The sequence below is a fragment of the Eriocheir sinensis genome, chromosome 26, assembly GCF_024679095.1.
Source record: "Eriocheir sinensis breed Jianghai 21 chromosome 26, ASM2467909v1, whole genome shotgun sequence".
Taxonomy (NCBI): domain Eukaryota; kingdom Metazoa; phylum Arthropoda; class Malacostraca; order Decapoda; family Varunidae; genus Eriocheir; species Eriocheir sinensis.
The window spans coordinates 5,409,035-5,435,834 of NC_066534.1; the positions used below are offsets into that span (position 1 = coordinate 5,409,035).

At 41.9% G+C, this 26,800-nt stretch overlaps 1 protein-coding gene across 2 annotated transcripts in view; it reads left to right on the plus strand.

The window, feature by feature from the left end:
* The window catches only part of LOC127003715 (steroid receptor RNA activator 1-like), a 167,452-nt gene that overhangs the window by 24,693 nt on the left and 115,959 nt on the right, over positions 1 to 26,800 (plus strand). Inside the window, exons 2-3 of one of the 2 annotated variants that reach the window (XR_007757362.1) lie at positions 23,515 to 23,680; positions 26,323 to 26,554. Coding sequence is in view for 1 of the 2 variants with exons in the window: in XM_050870659.1 (XP_050726616.1) it covers positions 23,515 to 23,680 (166 nt within the window). In the remaining variant the exon portion in view is untranslated. Of the gene's footprint in view, positions 1 to 23,514; positions 23,681 to 26,322; positions 26,555 to 26,800 lie in introns of those variants that run through there. The other variant, XM_050870659.1, reaches the window with a different exon arrangement.

The window sequence follows — 26,800 nt, forward strand, 5'->3', positions numbered from 1 at the left end:
TAAATTAGTGCGCGTTGACATTAGAGCTCAAACATCGGTGACTGAAAATAAAGTAAAGGTGCCCAATTTCAAAAGAGCCAACTTCGTAGAAATCCGACGAAAACTAATAGAAATGCGACTATCAGATGACGGCAATGTAGAGGATGCCTGACTAAGCCTTAAAAATCACTTACTCACCCAGCAGGATACATTTGTCCCCTTGCGAAGCGAATTAACACTAATAAAAGCCCACCTTGGTTTAATAGCGAAATTAAACACTCAGTCAAGGAGAGAAAATTGTTTTACAGATTAAAGAAAGTACAAAGCTCGCCCGAAAACATTAGACTCTACAATGATGCCAGGCAACGAATAAACAGATTAGTACGTCAGGCAAAGCGTAGATATGAAGAAACTATTGCAGCCAACTGTAAAAATAATCCGAAATCCTTCTTCAGTTACATAAACAACAGAAAGGCGATCAGAAGTGGAATTGGACCCTTAACAAACTGATGGTGCACTAGTGACTGACAGCCAACACGTTGCAAACCTATTAAACAATTACTTTTCCTCGGTGTTCAATACTGACAGTCCTCCCACCACTACCACCAACACCAGTACTAATGTAAATCCCGAGCATGCATTGCCTAACTTTGAAATAAAACCCGATGAAGTCCTTAACCCCTAAAGGGCCGGCCTGGGTGGTCATCTACAACATCCACAGGACCGGCACCTCAGCACCAAACACCGAAAATAGCCTATATTCACACACTTGATTCTGCTGAACTACAATGCAATAACAAATTACTTTGTCGTCATAGTCATCATCAACTCTTCTTCTTTTTAATTATTGCATGAAAACGTTTCTATGTGCTGTGGTTTTGGAGAAATATTGAGTTGAAGAGGAGAGACTTTTGGAGTTAGCGAGGCTCTTGCCCGCTCTGCGTTCGTTTGTGTGGCCTTGACTAGTGCGTAATGAAAACGGATGCCCCCATGCTCTAATTCTTATATATAGTCAATATTCTAAGCTTTCTCTATGTAACACAGTCTTGTGATGTGTGGTTTGGGAGTCATTGTAGCATACTCTTCTCATTCTCGTGTTGCTCTGCTGGGCTCGGCAGGGTCTGGCAGGAAATCGGACGCATCAGAATCCGTGTCAGTACGCCTGTCCATCGTGAGAGCGGGCAAGATTCTGAAGCAGTAGCCTAAACATATCTCTGGCAGTGTTGCCAACGAATGGTCATCGAAAATTACCGAAAAGTAAATAAATTTAGCGCGAAAAAAGCAAAGCGGCTATAACCGCCCCCGGCCCTTCCGTGGAAAAGCGGCTATAGCCGCCTCCGGCCCTTTAGGGGTTAAATCCCTCCAATCACTTAAAACAAATAAAAGTCCTGGACCTGACAAAGTAAATCCAACTCTGCTCAAAGAAACAAAGAGCGAAATACTTTCCTTCCTCACAACCGTATTCAATATGTTCTTGCAACAAGGCATCGTCCCTTCGGATTGGAAAAAGGCTAATGTGACACCGATTTTTAAGAAAGGAGACAAAAAAGTACCAGGTAATTACAGGCCCATTAGTCTAACTTTGGTTGTAGGTAAGCTACTTGAGAGCATAATTAGAGACAAAATTGTGAGTTACCTTGAAAGCCACTCATTAATTGGGGACTCACAACATGGCTTCCGAAACAAAAGATCCTGCCTATCAAACCTATTAACCTTTTATAACGACCTCTTCACCGGCTATGACGTAACCAAATCAGTGGACGTAGTCTGTCTTGATTTCCAGTAAGCGTTTGATAAAGTCCCACATCATAAATTACTTTACAAATTAAAGCAAATAGGTATTGACGGTCAAGTAAACCAATGGATCGCGAATTGGTTGAGCATCAGACAACAAAGAATAGTAATTGACGGATTTAACTCAGAGTGGGCGCCGGTCACTAGTGGCGTCCCTCAGGGCTCGGTTCTTGGCCCAGTGCTCTTCATTATTTACATCAACGACGTGAATGTTGGACTCAATAATTGCATTAGTAAATTTGCAGACGACACAATGATTGGTAACTCGGTTCTCACTGATGAAGACAGGCAAAGCCTCCAAGAGGATTTGCACAAAATTTCAGCTTGGTCGGATAGATGGGAGATGCCCTTTAACGTAGACAAGTGCCAGGTCCTTCAAGTTGGAACGAGGAATAAGAAGTTCGATTACGAAATGCGCAGCGTTAAACTCAAAAGCGTTCAATGCGTCAAGGACTTGGGGGTCAAAATCGCGCAAACCTCAAATTCTCACAGCAATGCATCGATGCAGCAAATAAAGCGAACAGAATGTTGGGCTTCATTAAAAGAAACTTTTTATTCAAGAATAAAGATGTAATACTTCCGCTCTACAATAGTTTAGTCAGACCTCACTTGAAATATGCGGTACAGTTTTTGTTTCCCCACCATGCAAAGGATATTGCTATATTAGAAGGTGTTCAGCGTCGGGCAACGAAAATGATCCCTTCCTTGCACAACAAATCCTACGAAGAAAGGCTTTCCACCCTTAACATGTTCTCTCTTGAGAAACGTCGCCTCCGAGGAAAACTGATCGAATGTTTTAAAATACTTAATGGTTTCACGAATGTAGACAGATCAACATTGTTTATGATCGATGACACTTTGCGCACGAGGAACAATGTCATAAAACTCAGATGTAGACAAGTAAACTCAGACTGCACCAAATTTTTCTTCACCAACGTTGTAGTGCGAGAATGGAATAAGCTCCCACCATCAGTGGTCCAGTGTACCATGATTGACTCCTTCAAAAAAAAGCTCGACTGTCACTTCCTTCAACTTAATATCAACTAGAGTAGAAATGCAACGTTTTGGAGCCTTCTGATTAATGTAGAATCACTTTGGTTTAAGGACAGACCACCTAGTCTGGACCATGGGGTCTGTGTGGTCTGATTTTCTATGTAATTCTCTCTCTCTCTCTCTCTCTCTCTCTCTCTCTCTCTCTCTCTCTCTCTCTCTCTCTCTCTCTCTCTCTCTCTCTCTCTCTCTCTCTCTCTCTCTCTCCACTTTATTGTACTACTATAAATTTTTATATGTAGCTTCATAAATTGTTTATTTATAGTAGTTTATAGATAGCTCTCGCTCAGTCTCTCTCTCTTTTCTCTCCTTCCTCTTCTCTTCTCTCTCTCTCTCTCTCTCTCTCTCTCTCTCTCTCTCTCTCTCTCTCTCTACTTATGCTACTTCGAGTAGTTATATGTAGGGAGGGACCTTGTATATTATATCGTATTTATTCTTAGTTAGGTTCTGATAAGTCTTTTGCAATCCAATGTTGTCGCTCCACAATACTACTCGTGAGCACTTGTGATTCATTCACCTTTTGCTTTCTCTGTCTATAAAACTGTTAACTATTACATTTAAATCTCCAGCCGTATTTGTATCAACTGAGCAACTCTCAAATTCATCTCATTCATCTTAGTGAGGTGAGGGAGGGAGGAAGAGTGAGGTGTGAATTTAATGTAAATGCATTTTTGTTTTCGGTGTAAGAATAACTATACTAAAACATAATATGACGGACAGAAATTAATCAACATTTATTTCTACTTGAAAGTAGGTATACGGTCCCTGAAAGTCAAGGTCAAGACCAAGATTGCCCAATGCCCTTCAAAGGTAGCATCCTCGTGTGATTAGTGCATGTCATGTTCGCACAGCAGCTGCGCGAAAGTCACCGCCCGAAGGTCTGGGTCCCGAGCAAAATCGTTCCTGTGAAATACTGGCTTCAGCAACCTTGTGGCTACGAGCACTGTGGGTATACCAGAGCTATACCTGAAGCGGTCCGGGCTGGCAACGGGCATCAAGTGCTCAAAGCAGGCTTCTATACGGATGCCCAGGCAGGCACCGGCGTATAACGTGCACCCCAAACTTTAAGACAACAATTTTGAAATTTTTTTTTTTAAAATGCTCAGAAATATGTACGGGTTAAAGAACAATGACGATGTACAGTTTCCCGAAATTTATATATTTTTGGTGTAATCTTTACTGCTTGAATTGACAAGTGTCCTTGAGAAAAGCAATGAAAATGGCGGCCGGGCTGGTGTTGCGAGAAATACATCCCCGTACATACTGATGATGTACAGTTTCTGATATCATAATAAGCATATTATTCCCACCATCACTTGTAGGTTATGACAGACAACTAGGGAAGACACAATTCACACGGTTCTGGTGACACGCGGCATGCAGCTGTTTGTTGTTTGGGTGTGGTGTGGTTTTCAAACAATGCAAATGGCGGCCGGGCTGGTGTTGCGAGAAATATCTCCTCGTACACACTGATTATGTACAGCTTCTGAGATCATAATTAGCATATTAATCTCACAGTCACTCGTAGGTTGTGACAGACAACTAGGCAAGACACAATTCACACGGTTCTGGTGACATGCGGCATGCAGCTGTTTGTTGTATGGGTGTGGTTTGTGGTTTGTAAACAATGCAAATAGCGGCCGGGCTGGTATTGCATGAAATAACTCCTCGTACAAGACTCATGATGTACAGTTTCTGATATCATATTTACCCCATTATTCTCACTAATATCAATAATTAATAATGAACACATGGATATTTTTTTCCAATATGATTTTTTATGTAGCTTGTACTGCTCCTTAGTCATACAATCGTAAGCCACCTGTGACATCAAGATCAAGATCATACAAATGGCACCCGACGGAAAAACGGGATAACAGCAAGGCATGGGCGATCCTCCACCGATTTAATTTTTCTATAGTAGTTATTTGATCGCCCTGTATTCTATGGTAACATATTATAAGACAGCTACGGACTATGAAGGATCATTAACAATAATAGAGGTAAGTTTGCAGTTGTTATTGGATAAGACGAAAAACAGACCCTTAAAAACACTCCAAAGAAGAAAAAAATCATTAAAAATTTGTACATTTGGCGTATAACGCGCAGGGCTAAACTTTCAGGCATTTTTTTTGTGAAAAAAGTGCGCGTTATACGCTGGAAAGTACGGTACATTGTGTTGCCCTTGCGAGCCAGAGGGGGCAGGTACACCCTGCACAGTGCATCCAGCGGGACTACGGGGAGGCCAGCCACAAAAAGTAACCACGATTTACGGCCAGCCCGCACCTCCAGATCGGGCTGGCCCACAGGACTCCCGAACCCCTGCGGGCCCCTTTACTCGCCTTACTATAAGCATGGTAAAATCCTTCTTTCACATGTTGGACCGAGGGTGGTACTTATCCGCATTTCTTATTCCGCCCAGACTCCCGCAGGAGTGCTAGTGGACCCGCACGCCTTTTCCACAGGGATGGAGTCCTACTCACCTAGTCCAGTCTGGATTTACGGTAGGCAGTCATCAAGGCTTAAGTTAGGGTTCGCACTGTGTTTCATTTGAATAGTTCTTTAATTGACACTCCCGCCACTTTAACCTGCACTGCCTTGACTCTCGTCACTTCGATATGGTCGGTAGCGCTCAGTAAGAACGTTTACATGCCAGTTGTACTGCGAAGCACACAGCTTTCCTGCGACCAGGACGTCAATATCATTGCTATGTGCAAGCTGGGGCGCGCCTTACGGGTGCGGTACGCCCCCCGGGCAGAGCTTAGAGGCATCATGCAGGCAATTTGAGTGACTTTTGGTGGTGCGCGACAATTTTTAAACTTTTTTTTGGAAAAAATCTAATATTTTTTAAAACTCCCGGATACGGGCTAGGTCAGATACGGTGCACCCAGATAACTGAGGATTTGTTGTACTTTACTGGAGTTTGTGTACACCAACCAGTGTCATAATACGTATTAAACTGTCTGTCAAGGCTACCAAGTCGGGTGCTGTGACTGGAAGGTGGAACAGATAAGATAAATGTTAAGCAACCAATTTACTTTATAAAAAGTAAACAAAACCCCAAACAGCCTCACAAACAAATTGAAGACTCCAACAGGGAGACTTCAGTATGCCTGACTCAGCTCCAGACCTATAGTGCAGCTTCTTACTTTCTCCGTTCCGTCCGCTGCGTTGACACGACATAGCAGCACTGCTTCGTCCTTGAAGTCTGTGCAGATATGGCGGACGACGGAGACGCAGGATGATGAAGGGCTGTCCGGGTCAGGGCAGTAACGTGACCCAGGGCGAGGAGAGGAGAGAGGTGTGGGCACTTGGAACATGCCCCCAGAGCGGATTCCATTTTCGGCCCTTGACTCAAGAGGTGTCTTGATACCTCTTCGAACTCTCTCCATTAACTTCTGCAACATTTGCGATCTACGTTCTAATTTTCATTCTGTGGAGCACCACCTCTCCTCCTCTAAACCTCACCTTCTCTTCTTCACTGAAACACAGGTCTCGGGGGCTACTGACAGCAATCTCTACTCTGTTCCCTCCTACTATCTCTATCCTAAATTTCAATCCAAAGCTGGATGTTGCCTCTATGTATGCAACGATATCACTTGCTCTCATGCCCATGACCTTGACTCTTCAGAGTTTTCCACCATCTGGTTAAGACTTCATTGTCATTCTATTACTAAATACATCTGTGCTGTTTATCTTTCACCTTACTCTAACTATGTGAAATTCTTAGACTACTTGAACTCTAAAGTGGACCACATCTTGACTCTCTCCCTTCACTGAAATCTCCATCTTGGGAGATTTCGATGTGCACCACCAGCTTTGGCTTTCATCTTTCACTGACCAGCCTGGTGAACAAGCCTACAATTTTGCTCTCCTCAATTATCTAGAGCAGTTGGTTCAGCTCCCTGCACATATTCCCGACCGTCTTGGAGACAGGCCCAACATACTAGACCTCTTCCTTACCTCTAACCTTTCTGCTTACTCTGTCAAACTGTTCTCTCCATTGGGCTCCTCCGATCAAAACTTTATTTCTGTATCCTGTCCTCTCGTTCCTGTACAGCCTCTGGACCCACTGAAGAGGCGATGCTTCTGGCATTTTGCTTCAGTTCGGTGGGACGACCTGAAGATGTACTTTTCCAATTTCCCGTGGAATGATGACTGCTTCCAGGAGAGACCCCTCTGTGTGTGCCCAGCATCACAGAGGTTATTGTCTCTGGAATGGAGGCACACATTCCACGTTCTTTTTCTACTTCTCATGCTAAAGAGCCTTGGTTTAATCACACTTGTTCTCATGCTATCAGAGATAGAGAGGAAGCTGACAAAAGGTACCAGAGTCTTCACACTCCTGCTAACCATGATCTTTGTATTTCTGCCCGAAATTGTGCCAAATCTATTCTTTGACTTACCAAAAGCTCTTTCATTCATAGGAAATGTCAAAACTTTGCATTTTATAATCCTTCCAGAGACTTCTGGCACCTAGCCAAAAAAATATCTTCTCCAATTTCACTTCTTCATCTTTCCCTCCTCTCCTTAATCCTGACGGCAGCACCGCCGTCTCATCTATCTTAAAGGCTGAACTCTTCGCTCAGACTTTCTGTAAAAACTCCACTCTGGACGATTCAGGGCACATTCCTCCAACTCGTCCCCCCTCGACTCTTTTATGCCTGTTATTAAGATTCTTAAGAATGATGTTTTCTATGCCCTCTCTGGCCTCAACCCTAAAAAGGCTGATGGATCTGATGGAGTGCCTCATATTGTCCTTAAAAACTGTGCTTCTGTGCTGACACCCTGCCTGGTCAAACTCTTTTGCCTTTGCCTGTCAAGATCTACCCTTCCTTCCTGCTGGAAGTACGCATACATACAATCTGTGCCTAAGAAGAGTGACCGTTCCAATCCCTCTTAACTACCGCCCTATAGCATTACTTTCTTGTTTATCTAAAGCTTTTGAATCAATCCTCAACCGGAAGTTCCTTAACCCCTTCACTCCGGCGACACCGACGTCGGTGTCTGACGGGCGTCCGACGGCGTCACCGTTAGTCCTCTTCTAAACCTCTTAATCCTCTTCTGAACCTCTTAAGAGGAAATGGAAGAGGATTAAGAGGAATTTAAAGGAGGATGGAGAGGTTTAGAAGAGGATTAATCCTCTTCCATTTCCTCTTGACCCTTTCCATACTGTGACGCTGACGTCTGCGTCACAGTTGGAAAGGGGTAAGCATCTATCCACTTCTGACCTTCTTTCTGATCGCCAGTATGGGTTCCACAAGGGGCGTTCTACTGGTGATCTTGCTTTTCTAACCGACTCTTGGTCATCCTCTCTTAGCCGTTTCGGTGGAACTTTTGCTGTTGCGCTAGACATATCAAAAGACTTTGATAGGGTCTGGCACAAATCTTTGCTTTCTAGACTACCCTCCTACGGCTTCTATCCTTCTCTATGTACCTTTATCTCCAGTTTCCTCTCCGACCGATCATCACTGCTGTAGTAGATGGTCACTGTTCTTCCCCTAAACCTATCAACTGTGGTGTCCCACTGGGCTCTGTCCTATCTCCCACTCTTTCTGTTGTTCATTGATGAACTTCTTTCCAAAACGAACTGTCCTATCCATTCTTACGCTGATGACTCTACTCTGCACTACTCAACTTCTTTTGATAGAAGGCCAACCCAACAGGAACTATAGGATTCCAGGCTGGAGGCTGCAGAACGCTTAACCTCAGACCTTACTTGCATTTCTGATTGGGTCATGAAGAACCTGGTGTCCTTCAACGCCTCAAAAACTCAATTTCTTCACCTATCAACTTGACACAACCTTCCAAACTCCTATCCCCTATTCTTCGACAACACTCAGCTGTCTCCTTCTCCTACACTAAACATCCTCGGTCTATCCTTAACTCAAAATCTCAACTGGAAACTCCATATCGCCTCTCTCACTAAATCAGCTTCCTCAAGGTTGGGTGTTCTGTATCGTCTCCGCCAGTTCTTCTCCCCCGTGCAGTTGCTGTCCATATACAGGGGCCTTGTCCGCCCTCGTAAGGAGTATGCATTACATGTGTGGGGGGGCTCCACTCACACAGCTCTCGTGGACAGAGTGGAGTCAAAGGCTCTTCATCTCATCAGCTCCCCTCCTCTTACTGACAGTCTTCTACCTCTTAAATTCCACCGCCATGTTGCCTCTCTTATCTTCTATCGATATTTTCATGCTGACTGCTCTTCTGGACTTGCTAACTGCATGCCTCCCCCCCTCCCGCGGCACTGCTGCACTCGACTTTCTGCTCTAGCTCATCCCTATACTGTCCAAACCCCTTATGCAAAAGTTAACCAACATCTTTCATCCCGTACACTGGTAAACTCTGGAACAGCCTTTCTTCGTCTGTATTTCCTCCTGCCTACGACTCGACCTCTTTCAAGAAGAGTGTATCAAGACACCTCTCCACCCGAAATTAACCTCTCTTTTGGCCGCTCTTTACTTTCGTCTGTTGTGGGAGTGGCATGTAGCGGGCTTTTTTTCTACACTTTTTGTTGCCCTTGAACAGTCTCCTTTGTTGTAAAAAAAAAAAAGGAAAAAAAAAAGGCCTATTTACCCAACCTGAAGTAATGATGGATTAGAAATCGTCCAGCCCCATATAGTAGGGCAGAGGTTGAATTTTCAATGTGAACAGTATTTTTGATGTTGCTGCCAGGTAAAGTACATAAACATTGTGCTCCAAAATGACTGGCGTCATGTTGTGACGTCACCACATGACAGCAATGGTCTGCTGCTTCAGGCTGCAAAGCACCAATCAGTCAAGTGGCCTCTCCACAGTACCATCAACGTGCATTATGTTCCAGAGTTGCTTGAATGAACCGAAGGTTTACTGCTGGAATGCCTGGCTAGAGGTTGCATGCTTTTCTCTGATCCTATGTACCAGAAACATTGATTTAGTCAAAGTACTCTAGCAGGGGAACTGCCTCTTCAGGACATCCAGTCTTGAGCAGCTGCATTCCCGGTGGAACATCTTCAACTGGTACAAAAGCCAGTGAGTCGACCTGACCACAGAATTGGTGAAAGTCAACACTTTCTTTGTAGTCAGACCAAGGTTCTGTATTTTTCTCCAAATACTCGAGTCAGCTGGTAGAAGCAAACTTGTGTGCACATCGCAATTTTTCTTCTGTATTAACCCTCCGACCACAGTGAATATATTTTTTTTGTTGTGCCTTTTTTCCATTTTTACACTTGTGTCATTTTTACCTGTGCCATTTTCAGTCTGCCATTTTTACCTATATTCCTTTTGGCCACTCATCTACACTCGTTTATAATGGCTTTGCAAATACATTTAGTTATTTATGTACACGGATCATTCACATCCTCCTCTGATACTTCCATTTGAAGCTGCCATCATCTTCCTTTGTGCAATATCCATTTTTTTGCTGGTCATTGTCTGGTTGGCACACAGCAGGTCAGTCTTGGGCTTGGCTCAAACTTTTTTTTTATTTTTTATTTATTTATTTATTTTTTTTTTTACGTCTTGACCTATTGCGGTGGTAGGCTTCTTTCCGGTGGATCCTGATGGTCGGTCCAAGGCTTCTTCCTGGTGGGGCCTGATGGTCGGCCCAGCCCGTTCTGGCGCAGGCGAGTGTTTATAGTGGCGCCATCTTGCATTGGCTCATGCTGCCCTCCCGGAGCTCATCTTTAATCCTATAATCTAGAGTCTGGGTTGATAGGTGGTCTTCTGGACAGCATGTGGGTAGTTTTAAGCCACTCGGCGGCGGCTGAAAAATCCCAGCTTGGTGGCACCGGTCGGGGATTGAACTCGCGTCCTCCTGAACGTGGGGCCGTCTCGCTATCTGTTCAGCCACCGCCTCTCCTAGACCAGGTTAAATATGATGGTGTAATATGATGCAAGAATACTCCAATGTGTATTTCAAACTAATGTAAAGAGAATATAAAGATGTGCATTCTTATATTAATTTGTGAAAAATAGTTAAAATCCACTTTATAAAAAAATCTGATCTCAATAAAAGAAATACAATTTTAAAATTGAAAAAGATCAACTGTGAGCATAACCTATAGTGGAAAATAATATACCTTCTGGGGGCTGGATTCATCAACCTTACCAGCCATGCCTGCGGTATCTCTCACATTTATAGGGGCGCTACCACGGCTGTGGTATCTTTCAAACACGGCATTCATGAACGCGTGGTAATGCCGTGGTAACCTTTACCCTAGCAACCTGTTGTTGTGCTCGGTATAGCCAATCATGTGCGAGCTTTGCAACTGTATAGACTGCTCACCAAAGCCCTGTGCAGTGTGCAAGTGATGCAAGCCGGTGGCCGTGGGTGTGCCCTGTTCATCCAACACTGACGACTTCACACACCTCACTCCCACCCTGTTTCCTGACCCCAAAATTCATTTTTAAGAAAAACTGAGACCACCATCATCTTCCTGAGAAAATTTTGCAGCACACTAGTGTATAATTGTAACGATAATGTAAAAATACACATACGAACATCAGAGTTAACACATTAACCATGTTTGGCAACTCAGCGCTCTCGTCTGCACCGCGGAACCTTCACGGCACCACCACGCCAGTGTCCCTTGGACTTTTGCAGAGAGAGGGTGTATGCATCATTGTGAGAGGATGGCCTGTAGTAGAGACCGTAAAAATCCATGGTACAGGTAACTCTCGATTTACGTGAGTTTGGTTTACGCGTTTTTGAAATAACATGGGGTCCAAAACTCAAATAAATGTTTAATTTACACGTTTTTTTTCCACTTATACGCAATATTTTATGGAGTGGCCACCAGATGTCTCACGCAACTGGACTCACATAGCGCCGCGGCCATACAACTGAGCTCAGTTCTTCCCCCTCGCCACTTGAACAACAATATAGTACCCACGCTGCCACGCTACTCAACAATAAGGGTGGGCAGGTACCGGTACTAGTACTGGTACTAACGGTACCAGCTATACAGTATGTTACCAGTACCAGACTGCTCGGTACCAGGGTTGGATTAAATACTGATTTTTTTATAAGTCAAATACATATACAAATTCTTTTGTTCGGGATTCCAAAAATACAAATACAAATACTTTTGTTCGGGATTCCAAAAATACAAATACAAATACAAATACTTTTATTCCTGAATCTAAAAATACAAATACAAATACAAGTAACTCTCGATTTACGCGAGTATTGTGTCCTTGAAAAGATCGCGTAAAACAAAAACAATGTAAATCAAATAAGAGGTAGGTTTCTATCGAAAAATAGATATTCACTTCATTCAGTGGGGAGAGAGAGAGAGAGAGAGAGAGAGAATATCCATATCACCGAGATATCAACTCAGGCACTCAGCCTCACTCGTGTGAGGAAGAAATGAGGGACACCATGAGCGACTGGCTGGTATTGGTACCGTTACCAAGCCGTCTGGTACTGGTACCGAGCAGTCTGGTACTGGTACTGTACCGTATAGCTGGTACCGGTAGCTGCCCACCCCTATTGTTGAGTAGCGTGGGTACTGTATTGTTGTTCACGTGACGCACGGGAAGAACTGAGCTCAGCTGTGTGGCCGCGGCACCGTGTGAGTCCAGTTGCGTGAGACATCTGGTGGCCACTCCATAAAATATCGCATATAAGTGAAAAAATCGTGTAAATTAAACATTTATTTTGATTTTGGACCCCGCGTTATTTAAAAAACACGTAAACCAAACTCGCGTAAATCGAGAGTTACCTGTACTTCTATTCCTGAATCTAAAAATACAAATAAAAATACAAATACTCCTATTCCAGATTTCAAAGATACAAATAAAAATACTCCTGAAATTATGCAAAAAATATAAAGATACTTTTTTTCACAAGTTTACACTTCACATATCATAATTGCATTTTATCATCATTAATGTCCGGAAAGTTTCCGGGCCGAGTTTTGCTCGCTCAGGAGTGTAAAAATTGTCGGCCTTACTAAACACCCTCTCAGATGGTGCCAACATTGCACAGCAACCTAGAATATTCTTGTCAAAGTGCTTCAAAATTTTGAAGCTTTTTGCATCACTCCAGTACCTCAGTGGATTGACATCAAAAGGCAAAACACCTTCTTCTAGGTACATTTCAAGTTCTGCCTTCACCACTGTAGTGTCATTTGTTGATGCACTTGCCATCATTTGCCCAGCTGGAGGCATGCAGGCAAAAAGACGAGGTCGTGTTGCACTCATGCCAGCCGAAAAGACGAAAGGCTCACTCTCTTGAAATGTTTTCTTCTTCAAGGTCGACTCGGAAATAATTAGGTCCACAATCTTGGAAACCTTTTCCTTTTGTATTTTCTTATATGGCATCCATGCCAGCTTAAACCTGGGGCCCATGACAGCTGCGGCAATGACATCAGTCCTCTCAAGAAATGGATGCAACCTCTTTTTGATAGGTGATTGTAGTGCATTTGCCAAGTTAAAGCAGTAGATCGGTTTACTGTCTCGTCTTCACTCACACCTCATCCCATATGCCTCCCATTTCCATGACGTCACACATTTTTGCGGGCGGATCCTTCTTCCGAGCCACCCATCCCTTATTAACTCCCTAAATCCTCTCCTACTCCTCCTCCATGTGACCTGAGGTTAATTTCCTCCGTACTCCCCACCCTTAATTTTTTTCCTCCGCCTTCAACCTTAATGTTCTCCTTACTCCGCTGTCCCCGTGATCTGACGTTAATCCTTTCCTCCTTAGCCTTCAACCTTCATCTGTTTCCTCCTCCGCCTTAATGTGGCTTAACATTACTTCTTTTTCTATTTCCTTAACATATATATATATATATATATATATATATATATATATATATATATATATATATATATATATATATATATATATATAAATACAAATACAAAGTCCTTTTTTTTCTGGGTGCCAAAATACAAATACAATGCAAAATACTTTTTTCCTGGGTACCAAAATACAAATACAAATACAAAATACTTTTTTTTCTGGGTACCAAAATACAAATACAAATACAAAATACTTTTTTTTCTGGGTACCAAAATACAAATACAAATACAAAATACTTTTTTTTCTGGGTACCAAAATACAAATACAAATACAAAATACTTTTTTTCTGGGTGCCAAAATACAAATACAATACAAAATACTTTTTTTTCTGGGTACCAAAATACAAATACAAATACAAAATACTTTTTTTTCTGGGTACCAAAATACAAATACAATACAAAATACTTTTTTTTCTGGGTGCCAAAATACAAATACAAATACAAAATTCTTTTTTTCTGGGTGCCAAAATACAAATACAATACAAAATACTTTTCTTCTGGGTGCCAAAATACAAATACAATACAAAATACTTTTTTTCTGGGTACCAAAATACAAATGCAATACAAAATACTTTTTTTCTGGGTACCAAAATACAAATACAATACAAAATACTTTTTTTCTGGGTATCAAAATACAAATACAATACAAAATACTTTTTTTCTGGGTGCCAAAATACAAATACAATACAAAATACTTTTTTTCTGGGTACCAAAATACAAATACAAATACAAAATACTTTTTTCTGGGTACCAAAATACAAATACAAATACAAATACAAAATACTTTTTTCTCTGGATGTCAAAATGTAAATACAATACAAATACATTAAAATTGTATTTAAATACAATTCACATACAAATACAATTGTATTTGATCCACCCCTGCTCGGTACCGGTACAGGTAGCTCTCGATTTACGCGAGTATTGCGTTCTTGAAGAGGTCGCGTAAATCAAAAACAATGTAAATCAAACAAGAGGTAGGTTTCTGTCGAAAAATAAATACCATATTTTGCGGCGTATAACGCGCACCCCAAACTTTGAAAAAAAAAGTTCTTAAAATGCTCAGAAATATGTACGGGTTAAAGAACATTGACAATGTACAGTTTTCCGAAATTTATATATTTTAGGTGTAATCTTTACCGCTTGAATTGACAAGTGTCCTTGAGTAAAGCAATGGAAATGGCGGTCGGGCTGGTGTTGTGAGAAATACATCCCCGTACAGACTGATGATGCATAGCTTCTGATATCATAATAAGCATATTATTCCCACCATCACTCGTTGGTTATGACAGACAACTAGGCAAGACACAATTCAAGCGGTTCTGGTGACACGCGGCATGCAGCTGTTTGTTGTGTGGGTGTGGTTGTGTGGTTTGTAAACAATGCAAATGACGGCCGGGCAGGTGTTGCGAGAAATATCTCCTCGTCCATACTGATTATGTACAGCTTCTGAGATCATAATAAGCATATTATTCTCACAGTCACTCGTAGGTTATGACAGACAATGCGGCATGCAGCTTTTTGTTGTGTGGGTGTGGTTGTGTGGTTTGTAAACAATACAAATGGCGGCTGGGCGTGAAATAACTCCTCGTACAAGACTCATGATGCACAGTTTCTGATATCATATTTACCCCATTATTCTCACTAATATTAATAATTAATAATGAATACATGGTTATTTTTTCCAATATAATTTTTTTGTAAAGATTCGTATTAGGTCCGTGCCAGTATCTCATAATCTACTTTATGAAACATCAGTATCTCTTCATATATCTTTTCTACAAACTGTCAACAGTCATGGAAACGCTTTGAAAATCCAATTCAAGGACTTTTTATTTTTTATCCTGAAAATAGGGGATAATGTTTACGGAACCGCGTCGCCTCCTCTGGCGGCGGCCGCGACGCCGCTGCAGCCGTAAAATAGCTCGATGAGGGTTTAGGGTCGGCATATTTAAACTACTCCAACCGAACTTTACGACCTATTAACGGGGGCTGCGCCCCTCGACCCCCGCCCCCACATGTATATGTGACTTATTCAGCGAGGAGGTATTTCTCGCAACACCGGCTGCACCGTCGCCAGAGGAGGCGACGCGCTTTCGTAAACATTATCTCCTATTTTCAAGAGTAAAAAAGTCCTTGAATTGGATTTTCAAAGCGTTTCCATGACTGTTGAAGGTTTGTAGAAAAGATATATGAAGAGATACTGATGTTTCATAAGGTAGGTAATGAGATACTGGCACGGACCTAAAACGAATCTTAACCTAATTTTTTTATGTTGCTTGTACTGCTCCTTAGTCATACAATCGTAAGCCACCTGTGACATCAAGATCAAGATGTACAAATGGCGCCCGACGGGAAAACGGTATAACGGCAAGACATGGGCGATGCTCCACCGATTTAATTTTTTTATAGTAGTTATTTGATCGCCCTGTATTCTATGGTTACATATTATAAGACAGCTATGGACTATGAAGGATCATTAACAGTAATAAAGGTAAGTTTGCCGTTGTTATTGGATAAAACGAAACACAGACCCTTAAAAACACCCCAAAGAAGATTAAAATCGTTAAAAAATTGTACATTCGGCGTATAACGCGCAGGGCTATACTTTCAGGCATTTTTTATGTGAAAAAGGTGCGCATAATACATTCAGTGGAGAGAGAGAGAGAGAGAGAGAGAGAGAGAGAGAGAGAGAGAGAGAGAGAGAATATCCATATCACCGACATATTCAATCAGGCACTCAGTCTCAGCCTCACTCGTCTGAGAAAGAAATGAGGGACAGCATGAGCGCCTGGCTAGTATTGGTACCGGTACCGAGCAGCCTGGTACCGGTACCGTACCGTATACCTGGTACCGTTAGTACCGGTATTGGTACCGTTACCTGCCCACCTCTATCGTTGAGTAGCGTGGCAGCATGGGTACTGTATTGTTGTTCAAGTAGCGCGCAGGAAGAACTGAGCTTAGCTGTGTGGCCGCGGCGCCGTGTGAGTCCAGTTGCGTGAGACATATGGTGGCCACTCCATAAAATATCGCGTATAAGTGGAAAAAACGTGTAAATTAAACATTTATTTAGATTTTGGACCCCGCGTTATTTCAAAAACGCGTAAAACAAACTCGCGTAAATCGAGAGTTACCTGTACCAATACTAGCCAGTCGCTCATGGTGTCCCTCATTTCTGCCTCACACGAGTGAGGCTGAGACTGAGTGCCTGAGTGGATATCTTGGTGATATGGATATTCTCTCTCTCTCTCTCTCTCTCTCTCTCTCTCTCTCTCTCTCTCTCTCTCTCTCTCTCTCTCTCTCTCTCTCTCTCTCTCTCCACTGAATGAAGTGAATATTTATTTTTTGATAGAAACCTACCTCTTGTTTGATTTACATTGTTTTTGATTTACGCGACCTCTTCAAGGACACAATACTCACGTAAATCGAGAGTTACCTGTACAAATATATACCGAATCGTGGACCACTAATATTTTTTCCCTCTATCGCGTATTGGTGCACCAGTGTACCAGGCATGGATTGGCGCATATATGTACCAGTTCGCGACACACTGATGATATAATCTTGTTATGCTATTTGGTGTAGTTTTTATGATGAATATATGAGTTAGTATCGATACAATATCTTACATTTTGATCAGCTGTACATAAGAAAACTACATATTAATAATGCTTTTTTCCTTCCTTTTCAACATAAATGAGCCCGACCGTATTTTACGGAGGATGATCGGATACCTCATCTGGTGATTCAGATTATTCAGGCTTTTTTCGTCAATTCTGATGACCCAGATGATGAGCTCTCCGAGGAAAGTGAAGAGTCAGAAATAGATGAAGAGCAGGATGGGGAACATTATTTTCTATTCAGTTATGAAAGCAAAATTTTAATTTATCAGGATATTTTTTTTTACATTATTTGCCGAGTGGTGCTTTCTTCTACAGTTCAGCAAACTACACTGCAATAAATCAAACATTAGGATAATCTAATATTCCAAGTCATTAGTAGTGATTTGGAGCATTATTTTTTGTTCTATTATGAAGAGCAAAATTTTCATTTATTATGAATTTCTAGGTACTTATTATTACCTCCGCCAACGAAGGTGGAGGTTATATTTTCGGTCCGGTCGGTACGTTTATTTATTTATTTGTTTGTTTGTTCGTGAGCAGTCTCCTGTGCACAATTTTGCGTATATCTCAACCAATTTTTCAGGGAAGCTTCATGTCCATCCAGAATAGAAACTATTAGATTTTTTATGTCAAAGGTCAAGGTCACAGTCTCCTGTGCACAATTTTGTGGATAACCAATTTTTCAGGGAAGCTTTGTGTCTATCAAGAATAGAACCCATTAAATTTTTGATGTCAATGGTCAAATGTCGAGGTCGCACAAAACGTCAGATTCACATATTTTTGGCCATAACTTCGGTTCTCCTCATCGTAGAGACTTCACACTTGGTTCATATTTTAGCTCATGGAAAGATGCACCTTGCATGGCCTAGACCTTGACCTTGCATAAGCATAAGGTCACAGTTGATACCCATACCAATTTTCAGGATGATCTTTGGCAGAGGTGTGCACTCTCCGAGTGCTATGTGTCTAGTTTATCTATTTTTTTACATTATTTGTTATGAGGGAAATTTTCCTCTGCAGTTGATTACTGTTACATAATGCAATGCTTATATTTGGAAGCGAAATGTCACCAAACTTTATATGTATGCCTGTTTTTTTATTCTTTTTACATACATTTTTTTTTTTTTTTTTACAGCTCAGGAGACAGTTCAAGGGCGTAAAGAAAAATAAAAAAAAAAGCCCGCTACTCACGGCTCTTGAATAGAGGTCAAAGGAGTGTCCAAAAAGAGAGGTCAATTTTGGGAGGAGAGGTGTCCTGATACCCTCCTCTTGAAAGAGTTCAAGTCGTAGGCAGGAGGAAATACAGATGAAGGAAGATTGTTCCAGAGTTTACCAGTGTGAGGGATGAAAGAGTGAAGATGCTGATTGACTCTTGCATAAGGGGTTTGGACAGTATAGGGATGAGCATGAGTAGAAAGTCGTGTGCAGCGGGGCCGTGGGAGGTGGGGAGGCATGCAGATAGCAAGTTCAGAAGAGCAGTCAGCATGAAAATATCGATAGAAGATAGAAAGAGAGGCAACATGGCAGCGGAATTTGAGAGGTAGAAGACTATCAGTATGAGGAGGAGAGCTGATGAAACGAAGAGCCTTTGACTCCACTCTGTCAAGTAGTGGTGTGTGATTGGACCCCCCCCCACACATGAGATGCATACTCCATATGAGGGCAGACAAGGCTCCTGTAAATGGATAGCAACTGTGCGGGGGAGAAGAACTGGCGGAGACAGTACAGAACGCCCAGCCTAGAGGAGGCTGATTTAGTAAGAGATGAGATATGAAGTTTCCAGTTGAGATTTTGAGTTAAGGCCGGATAGACTGAGGATGTTTAGTGTTGAAGAAGGTGATAGCTGGGTGTTGTCAAAGAATAGGGGATAGTTGCTTGGAAGATTGTGTCGAGTGGATAGGTGGAGAAACTGTGTTTTTGAGGCGTTGAAGGACACCAGGTTCCTCTTGCCCCAATCGGAAATAATAGTAAGGTCTGAGGCTAAGCGTTCTGTTGCCTCCAGCCTTGAATCGTTTAGTTCCTGTAGAGTGGGTCTTCTATTAAAAGAAGTTGAGTAATGCAGAGTGGAGTCATCAGCGTAAGAATGGACAGGACAGTTTGTTTTGGAAAGAAGATCATCAATGAACAACAAAGAGAGTGGGAGATAGGACAGAACCCTGTGGGACACCACTGTTAATAGATTTAGGGGAAGAACAATGACTGTCTACCACAGCAGAAATTGAATGGTCAGAAATGAAACTAGAGATAAAGGTACAGAGAGAAGGATAGAAACCGTAGGAGGGTAGTTTGGAAAGCAAAGATTTGTGCCGAACCCTATCAAAAGCTTTTGATATGTCCAGCGCAATAGCAAAGGTTTCACCGAAACGGCTAAGAGAGAATGACCAAGAGTCAGTTAGGAAGGCAAGGAGATTACCAGTAGAACGCCCCTTGCGGAACCCATACGGGCAATCAGATAGAAGGTTAGAAGTGGAAAGTTGCTTTTGAATCTTCCGGTTAAGGATTGATTCAAAAGCTTTAGATAGACAGGAAAGTAAAGCTATAGGGCGGTAGTTTGAGGGATTGGAACGGTCACCCTTCTTAGGCACAGGCTGTACAAAGGCATACTTCCAACAGGAAGGAAAGGTAGATGTTGATAGGCAGAGACGAAAGAGTTTGATCTTATCACCTTATCATGTTTAACTTGTTACCTGGTACCATTGCAACACATCTGCAGTCATAATAAATACAAATTTACACACAAATTGTTTATATACTCATGTTTGTAAAAGTTTATAGAAAGGGCTTTCGGGCCACAGATGTACCAATATGCCGCAACAAGTGAAACATCTGCTTGGTACACTGGTGGCCCAATACGCGGTTAACGTGTTAAATGAATAGGGAGTACACATTTTCTTGCACTTATTTCCCTTCAGCTCCTTAGTACTCAGCTGGCTTTTGTCGTATCACTTTTATAAGCCCAGATCCTAAATCTGCATGCTTTTCTGATTCTGATGGTGTAGGGCACATCCCGAGGTAAAAATATACATAGGATCAAAATCACCTCTGAACATAAGCCGCGGCACTTACCACGCCTGCAGTAACTCACTTACGGGTGTTCGGAGTTGCAGTAACTTTTGACCTTACCAAGGGTGTGGTAAGTAATTTGCGGTAATTATTTTTTTTTTGAAAACTTTGACCTTGGGCAAACTTTTTGAGGTCAAAGGTCAAGATCAAGGCCAAGGCCAAGGCCATGCAAGGTGCATCTTTCCATGAGCTAAAATATGAACCAAGTCTGAAGTTTCTACGATGAGGAGAACCGAAGTTATTGTAAAAAATATGTGAATCTGATGTTTTGTGCGTTTGCCTTGGGCTGACCATCAGGCCCCACCGGGAAGAAGCCTATCAGTGCAATAGGCCGCGACATAAAAAAAAAAAAGTAGTTGATGAATGTGAATTTACCGGGTGGGCGGAGATACCACAAAACTTACCAGCCACACGCATGGTAAATGGTTTGATGAATCCAACCCTGGGTCATCAAGCAACCCTATCAAATGTGCTCAACTTACTTCAATAACAAAAATGCTGAAGTGGATGGGTTGATTAGGGGTTGGTGATATCTTACTTGCAAGGTGGGTTAGGGGGTGTTGCCTCATGTTGTCGTAGCCTTTATTTACAGTACCCTCCCAAGTTTCACGCTTGCTTTGTTCTGAAGGTATAGTACTAAACTTGAGAATCACAAAACTTGGAATGTTGAAAACACTGAAAATGTGCTTATTTGTTTCCAGCCCATGGAGAAGCTGACTTTTTTTTCCCTTTTACTCCCTTGCTATCTCAAAATACGTTCCCTTGAAAAAAGGAAGAAAATGGGAAGAGAGAATGGGTCGTTTTGAAGCTGCAGCTGAAGGTGGGTGCCTTACAAATGGCTGAGAGTTTTGAAAACACGTTTGTGATTAGCTGAGTCCAATGACGTCATCGATGGCACTCACCAAATCAGCAGCCTCACTGCATTAAGGCAGTGTCGCACTGGCTGTTTTCCTCCAACTGATGGGGTTACGGGCCAGTTGTAGGTTGTCCATAAGCTGGCGTCACACTGGGCCTTTTTCCTCCAACTACATTGGCGATAGAGGTAACCGGCAACTCCAACTTTCCCGTATCCACAACGTAAACAAAGCAGTCACCCTGTTTCAACATGGCGCTGTCTGCTAAAGTAACAACGAAACAAAAGCTTTGTGAATCTGAAGTAATGTTGAGAGTTAAGGCCGCGGTCACACAGTCGCGATCATGACTCCCGGCGCCCCCCTGACGTCGGGCCACACGCAGACAATTTTAGAAATTTAAAAACCATCGGAGCCCTCCCCGACATCTGTCACCCATTGGCAATAAGCTACGACCGTCGGTTGTCCATCTCAACAACTTCTTAACAACGTCGTTTCGACGTAGACAATGGGGGTCTACTTATGATGGTCGTAACATATGTCTGGCAGTGCGAGATTTTTAACGTCGGGAGGCAAGATCGTGAATGTGCGACAGCGCTCTAAATCAATAGTTCGTAGTTTTTACCGTGGGCCATTAGCGTGCACCTTTGTGTATCCCGCCTCAGAACATGTGAACACGGTTAACACATTCACTTAACTGAGGGAATCTAAAGCTGCTGGTGTCAAACTGGACCTTTTTCCTCCAACTGCGTTGGTGGCATGGGGAACCTTTCCGAGTGTGCTTCACACACGGCCAAGGTCGGTGGCCAGTACCCTCAACGTAAACAAAGCAGTCGCTATGTATCGACATGGCTTCGTCAGCTATAGTATAAAGGCTATTGCGGTTTGTGCTGCCATTACCCAAGTTATGGACTTGTTGCTGCAGTTAAATGAAAGGAAGAAGCGGTTGTGGGCACGATCATGGCTTCCAAAGCAGGGGATGTTCTCATATTTTGTCAATTAAGCAGTAAACAAAGCAGGTCTGCCAGCCCACTGTATGATTCTCTTGGTGGGCCATCTTCCACAGCTCCTCACTCCTCAGACATTACCACCGTCTGTTTGTTTTCATACAGCCGCACGGTTGCTCATAATCACAACCATTTTCCATCCGTATGGACGGCCGACAACTCGCTCCTGGTTGGGAGTACAGGCAACCGCGATTGCTCGTAGCCCTAACGGTTGAATTAAAATAACCAGTGTGACACCGCCTTTTAAGGCAGCGCTCATGACGGCGACGTTAGGTAGACGTGACTGATACATGTAAAAGTAGCGCGAAACTCAGGGTGATAATGCTTGAAAGTCGGGATGGTAGGAATTTAGGACTAAACGTGAAACTCGAGGATGGTGAAACTCAGATAGCACGAAACTCAGGAGGGTACCGTATATTTTTTTTTTTGTTTCCACTTACAGCGCTGGTAGACTTTTTTGGCGGGGCCTGATAGTCAGCCCCAGGCCATTGTGGTGCAGGCAAGTGTTTATAGCGGCGCCATCTTGCTTGGCTCATGCTGCCTCCCGGAGCTCATCAATGACCCTCTCTCTAGAGAGATAATATAGAGTCCAGGTTGATAGGTGGTCTTCTGGACAGCGTGTGGGTAGTCTTAGGCCACTCGACGGTGACTGAAAAATCCCAGCTTGTGGTACTGAGAAGGGTGTGAACCCACGTTGTCCTGCACGCAGTGCCGCCATGCTAACCACTCAGCCACTGCCTTGTCTCAGCATTGAACACATCCACTAAATGCTCCAGTCCTGTAAGCATTGACACACTTAACAATCTTCAGTATCTTAGTTGTTGACTACTATGGGTTTCAGAGGTCGTGTTATATTGTTTTTCGGGAATAACTTTTTAACTAATCATCAGGCAAGTATAGTAATCTGACACAGTGTGTTTCAGATCATGCTCTAATTTATTCAGAATATTTTATTAACAAGATGTGGATAGTTATTTATTTGGGGAGGCAGTGGCCGAGTGGTCAGCGTGCATGGCCCAAGGACCTAGCGTGGACTAGGTTTGAGTTCCACTGAAACACGCTGATTTTTCAAACCATCGGCGAGTGGCGGAAGATTATCCACATGCCGTCTGGATCTTCAGTCAACCTTAACTTCAGCGACTTCAGTCAAGAGGAGCACCAGGGTGCAGCATGGTCTCAGAGCTCATGAAATTTCTTAACAAGAGTTTGTGTTATTTTAATCTATAAGAAACATGAATAATAGTTTTTAACTTACAGGGTTCATTTCTGCCACCTTCACGTTCTATATATCTTTATCAGGTATATTCATCGAGATTCTAGCCTTTGAGACAACATTTGCATCAGTTATGTTTTTTATAGGTAACCCTGAGCGAGGATGGAATGATCCTCCAAAACTTGCCTTTAGTACTGCTGGTAGGGGCAATACTGCTGGTCCTGGGCGACACCGGCTTCTCAACAAGCGTGTACCCATCCCACTCAACCCTCAGGACACTTCTTCCTCATCACCAATGCCACCAACCCTCAAGTAAGTTTTACAAATTCAGTACTGAGCCTACCATTTTAGCAAGGAAATTAAAGAATTAAGAAGATAAAAAAGAACACTAAAGAATTGCTACCACAAATAAAATACAGTTGGAGAAACTAAAGAGAGGATCAGATTCAGTTGAAGAGGTGTCTTAATAATCTATTTATTTGGGTTTCCTGTTTTGGAGGTTTCTCAGTATCCTGGGATTCTGGGACAAACCAGGATATTTCCCAGGATCCTGGGATTTCCCATTTGGATAATATTTATGTCAACTAATGCAAATCCTAAATACTTCAGTAGTGTAGTATAGGTAAATTATTTGGAAGGGAATTGGATTGGTAAATAATATTCACTAAGACAATTTTCTTTTTTATTGAAATGCTTTTTGGTATAAAAATAGATATATTATACAATTGAAAAAGCAAATTCTTAATTATTGAAATTCCTTTAGCCAGAAAAGAAACTTGCAATTGCAACTGAAATTTACATTTGCAGTTATTATTAAAGAAAAAGATTATTTTGTAATCCAAGCATCAAATGCCACTCAGAAACTGTATTCGATGAAAATGTAAATCAAACCCTTCAAAGTTAATTTGTAAACATTCTTACAATTTTCCTAACATTGCTGAATGTTTCAGATAAATTTGTTTCCTGTTTAATCATTTACAGTTACACTCTCCTAACATTTTCCAAATCATCATCTGAGACATCACTTTTATCACACTACTTCATTCACCTTCCTCTTACTCCTTTTGTGTAAAAAAAGAAGAAATAGCATTAATCCATTTCAACACAAAAATAAAGTTGTTCTTGAAAATAGGTATCTCTTCAAAAGCATAAACAGTCAACTTCATTATGTTAGCCACAAAAGTAACTCAATTAATTGGCATACCAACTTAGACAAAAATGTCTAAATAATGCCATCTGGAAGACCTACTTTATAAGAAACCCTCAAGAGAATACTTAGGCGACTTGCGAAAGAATAAAGAATACAGTCATGCCTCGACTTATGAGCTTAATTCGTTTCGATGACACGCATACTGCGTCCTGACTGGCTTTAGCCAATATACAAGTTATTTTATCTCTATATTTATGCTTACATCTCAAAATTATCAATTAATTTGTTTCTTTATGTGCACCATTTAATTCTGCATGCTTTCATATATAATACATGATGATTATGTTGAGTTTATGGCTGAAAACTTGTTATATTCAATATCGACATTTGAAATTTGGCGTGTGGCAATCCCGGATACGGCGCGGGGCGCTGTTTTGGCCTGGCCGTAGTGAGTTTCTTTATGTGCACCATTTAATTTTGCATGTTTTCATATATAATACATGATGATTATGTTGAGTTTATGGCTGAAAACTTGTTATATTTAATAGCGACATTTGAAATTTGGTGCGCACAGCAATCTTGGATACGGAGCGGGGCGCTGTTTTAGCCTGGCCGTAGTGAAGGGGTTAAACTCATAAACCGAGGTACAGTCACCTCTCAACGCGAGGGTTACGTTCCTGGAGATGTCACGTTATTTAAAATCGCGTTATTTAAACATAATTTCCCCATAGGAAACAATGGTAATAGGGGGAGTTACATTCTTGGACACTGGGAAAATCTGCCTATTTTGAGGATTTTGTTACTTTAACCTTAAAAAGAAAAAATATTAATGCATTAGTAGGTCATGGAAACAACAAAAACACACGTTATCATTTTATTTAAATTTGTTCTTCACCTGCGTCGGCCACCGTCCCTCCTCTCCCCGCGCTCCTGTCACCAGCCGCTCCCTTCATCTCCGCCACTCCGGCTCACTTGCCTCCTTCCCCTTCCTTTGACTACCCATGCTATTGGTGACAAAGATAACTCCTTTAAGTTAAAGTTTTCTAAAGAAAGAATTGCTACATTACATTTGTAAGTCACTGACACAACAAAAACACGTCCTCACACTCACCATCATCACTTTGTTGATGCGTCACTCGTCGTCGTTGTCGTCTGCCAAATACCCACCCCGCTATCCCTCCTCCCTCCTCACCCCGTCCTTCCACCTCCTGTGAGGAGGTGGAAGGATGAGGTGAGAACGTGTGTTTTTGTTGTTTCTGTGACCTACTAATGTATTAATAATGTTTCATCAATGACGTCATCGATGAAACTTGTGTTAAATCGAACATATTGCGTTAGTTAAACGTATCTCCTTAAATATCAACTTGTGTTAAATCAAAAACACGTTATTTAAACTTGTGTTAATCGAGAGGTGACTGTATGATTGTATGTCTGGATTTCTGTTTTGTTGATTTTGAGTAAGGTATGTAATGAATTTACAAAACACTGGTTTAAAAATGCTTTGTTTAACTCTGATGATGTTTTCATTCAAAACTATGTCAGAATAAAACATGCACATTGAATGGCAAAAGAAAATTAGATCGTTGGAGTAAAAGAGGGTAAACTTTAATTTTTTGCCATTATCCAGTGAATACTCTCCTTGAAATGTTATACAGGGCTTTTCCTTATGCATGGTCTTATTTGGTAGAAGTATGCAGTAAATACCACAAGAGTTTGAATAGACTATGGGGAGCCTAGTGATTTCAGATAAAATGCAAAAGGATAAAAAAGTCAATTTTCTGAATGATGTGCTATCTACTACCAGAGGCAGCAGTGTGCCCCCAACCAAGAGTGGCATCCCTCTTCATCCTCCACCAGTCTCTACGTGCCCTCCTCCAGCTTCCCTGCCCCCTGCTGCTGCTACTCAATGTGATGGTGAACTAAGACATAGTAACCATGTGCCTTCTCAAGAAATGTTAGAACTGGTAGAGACAAAGCTCTTGGATTGTCTTAAAGCTATTTCTGAGAAAATTAAGGTGAGTTACTTTTATTATTCATCTGTTAATTTTGATAGTTACCTTAAGAATTATTTTAGGAGGGTATCCACAGCAGAAGAGCCTCCATTTTCTCAACTTGTATGTTTCTTTTGTATGGTATAATCTTCAGCCGCTCTTACCCACCTGCTTTCTATATTTCTCTAAAGCTCTCCTTTCTTGTACTCTTTCATATCATTCTCTTCCATTATCTCCAGAGAGCTATATCAACTCTGGAGGGGGTCTATGTTCCTGACCAACTGCTTGATC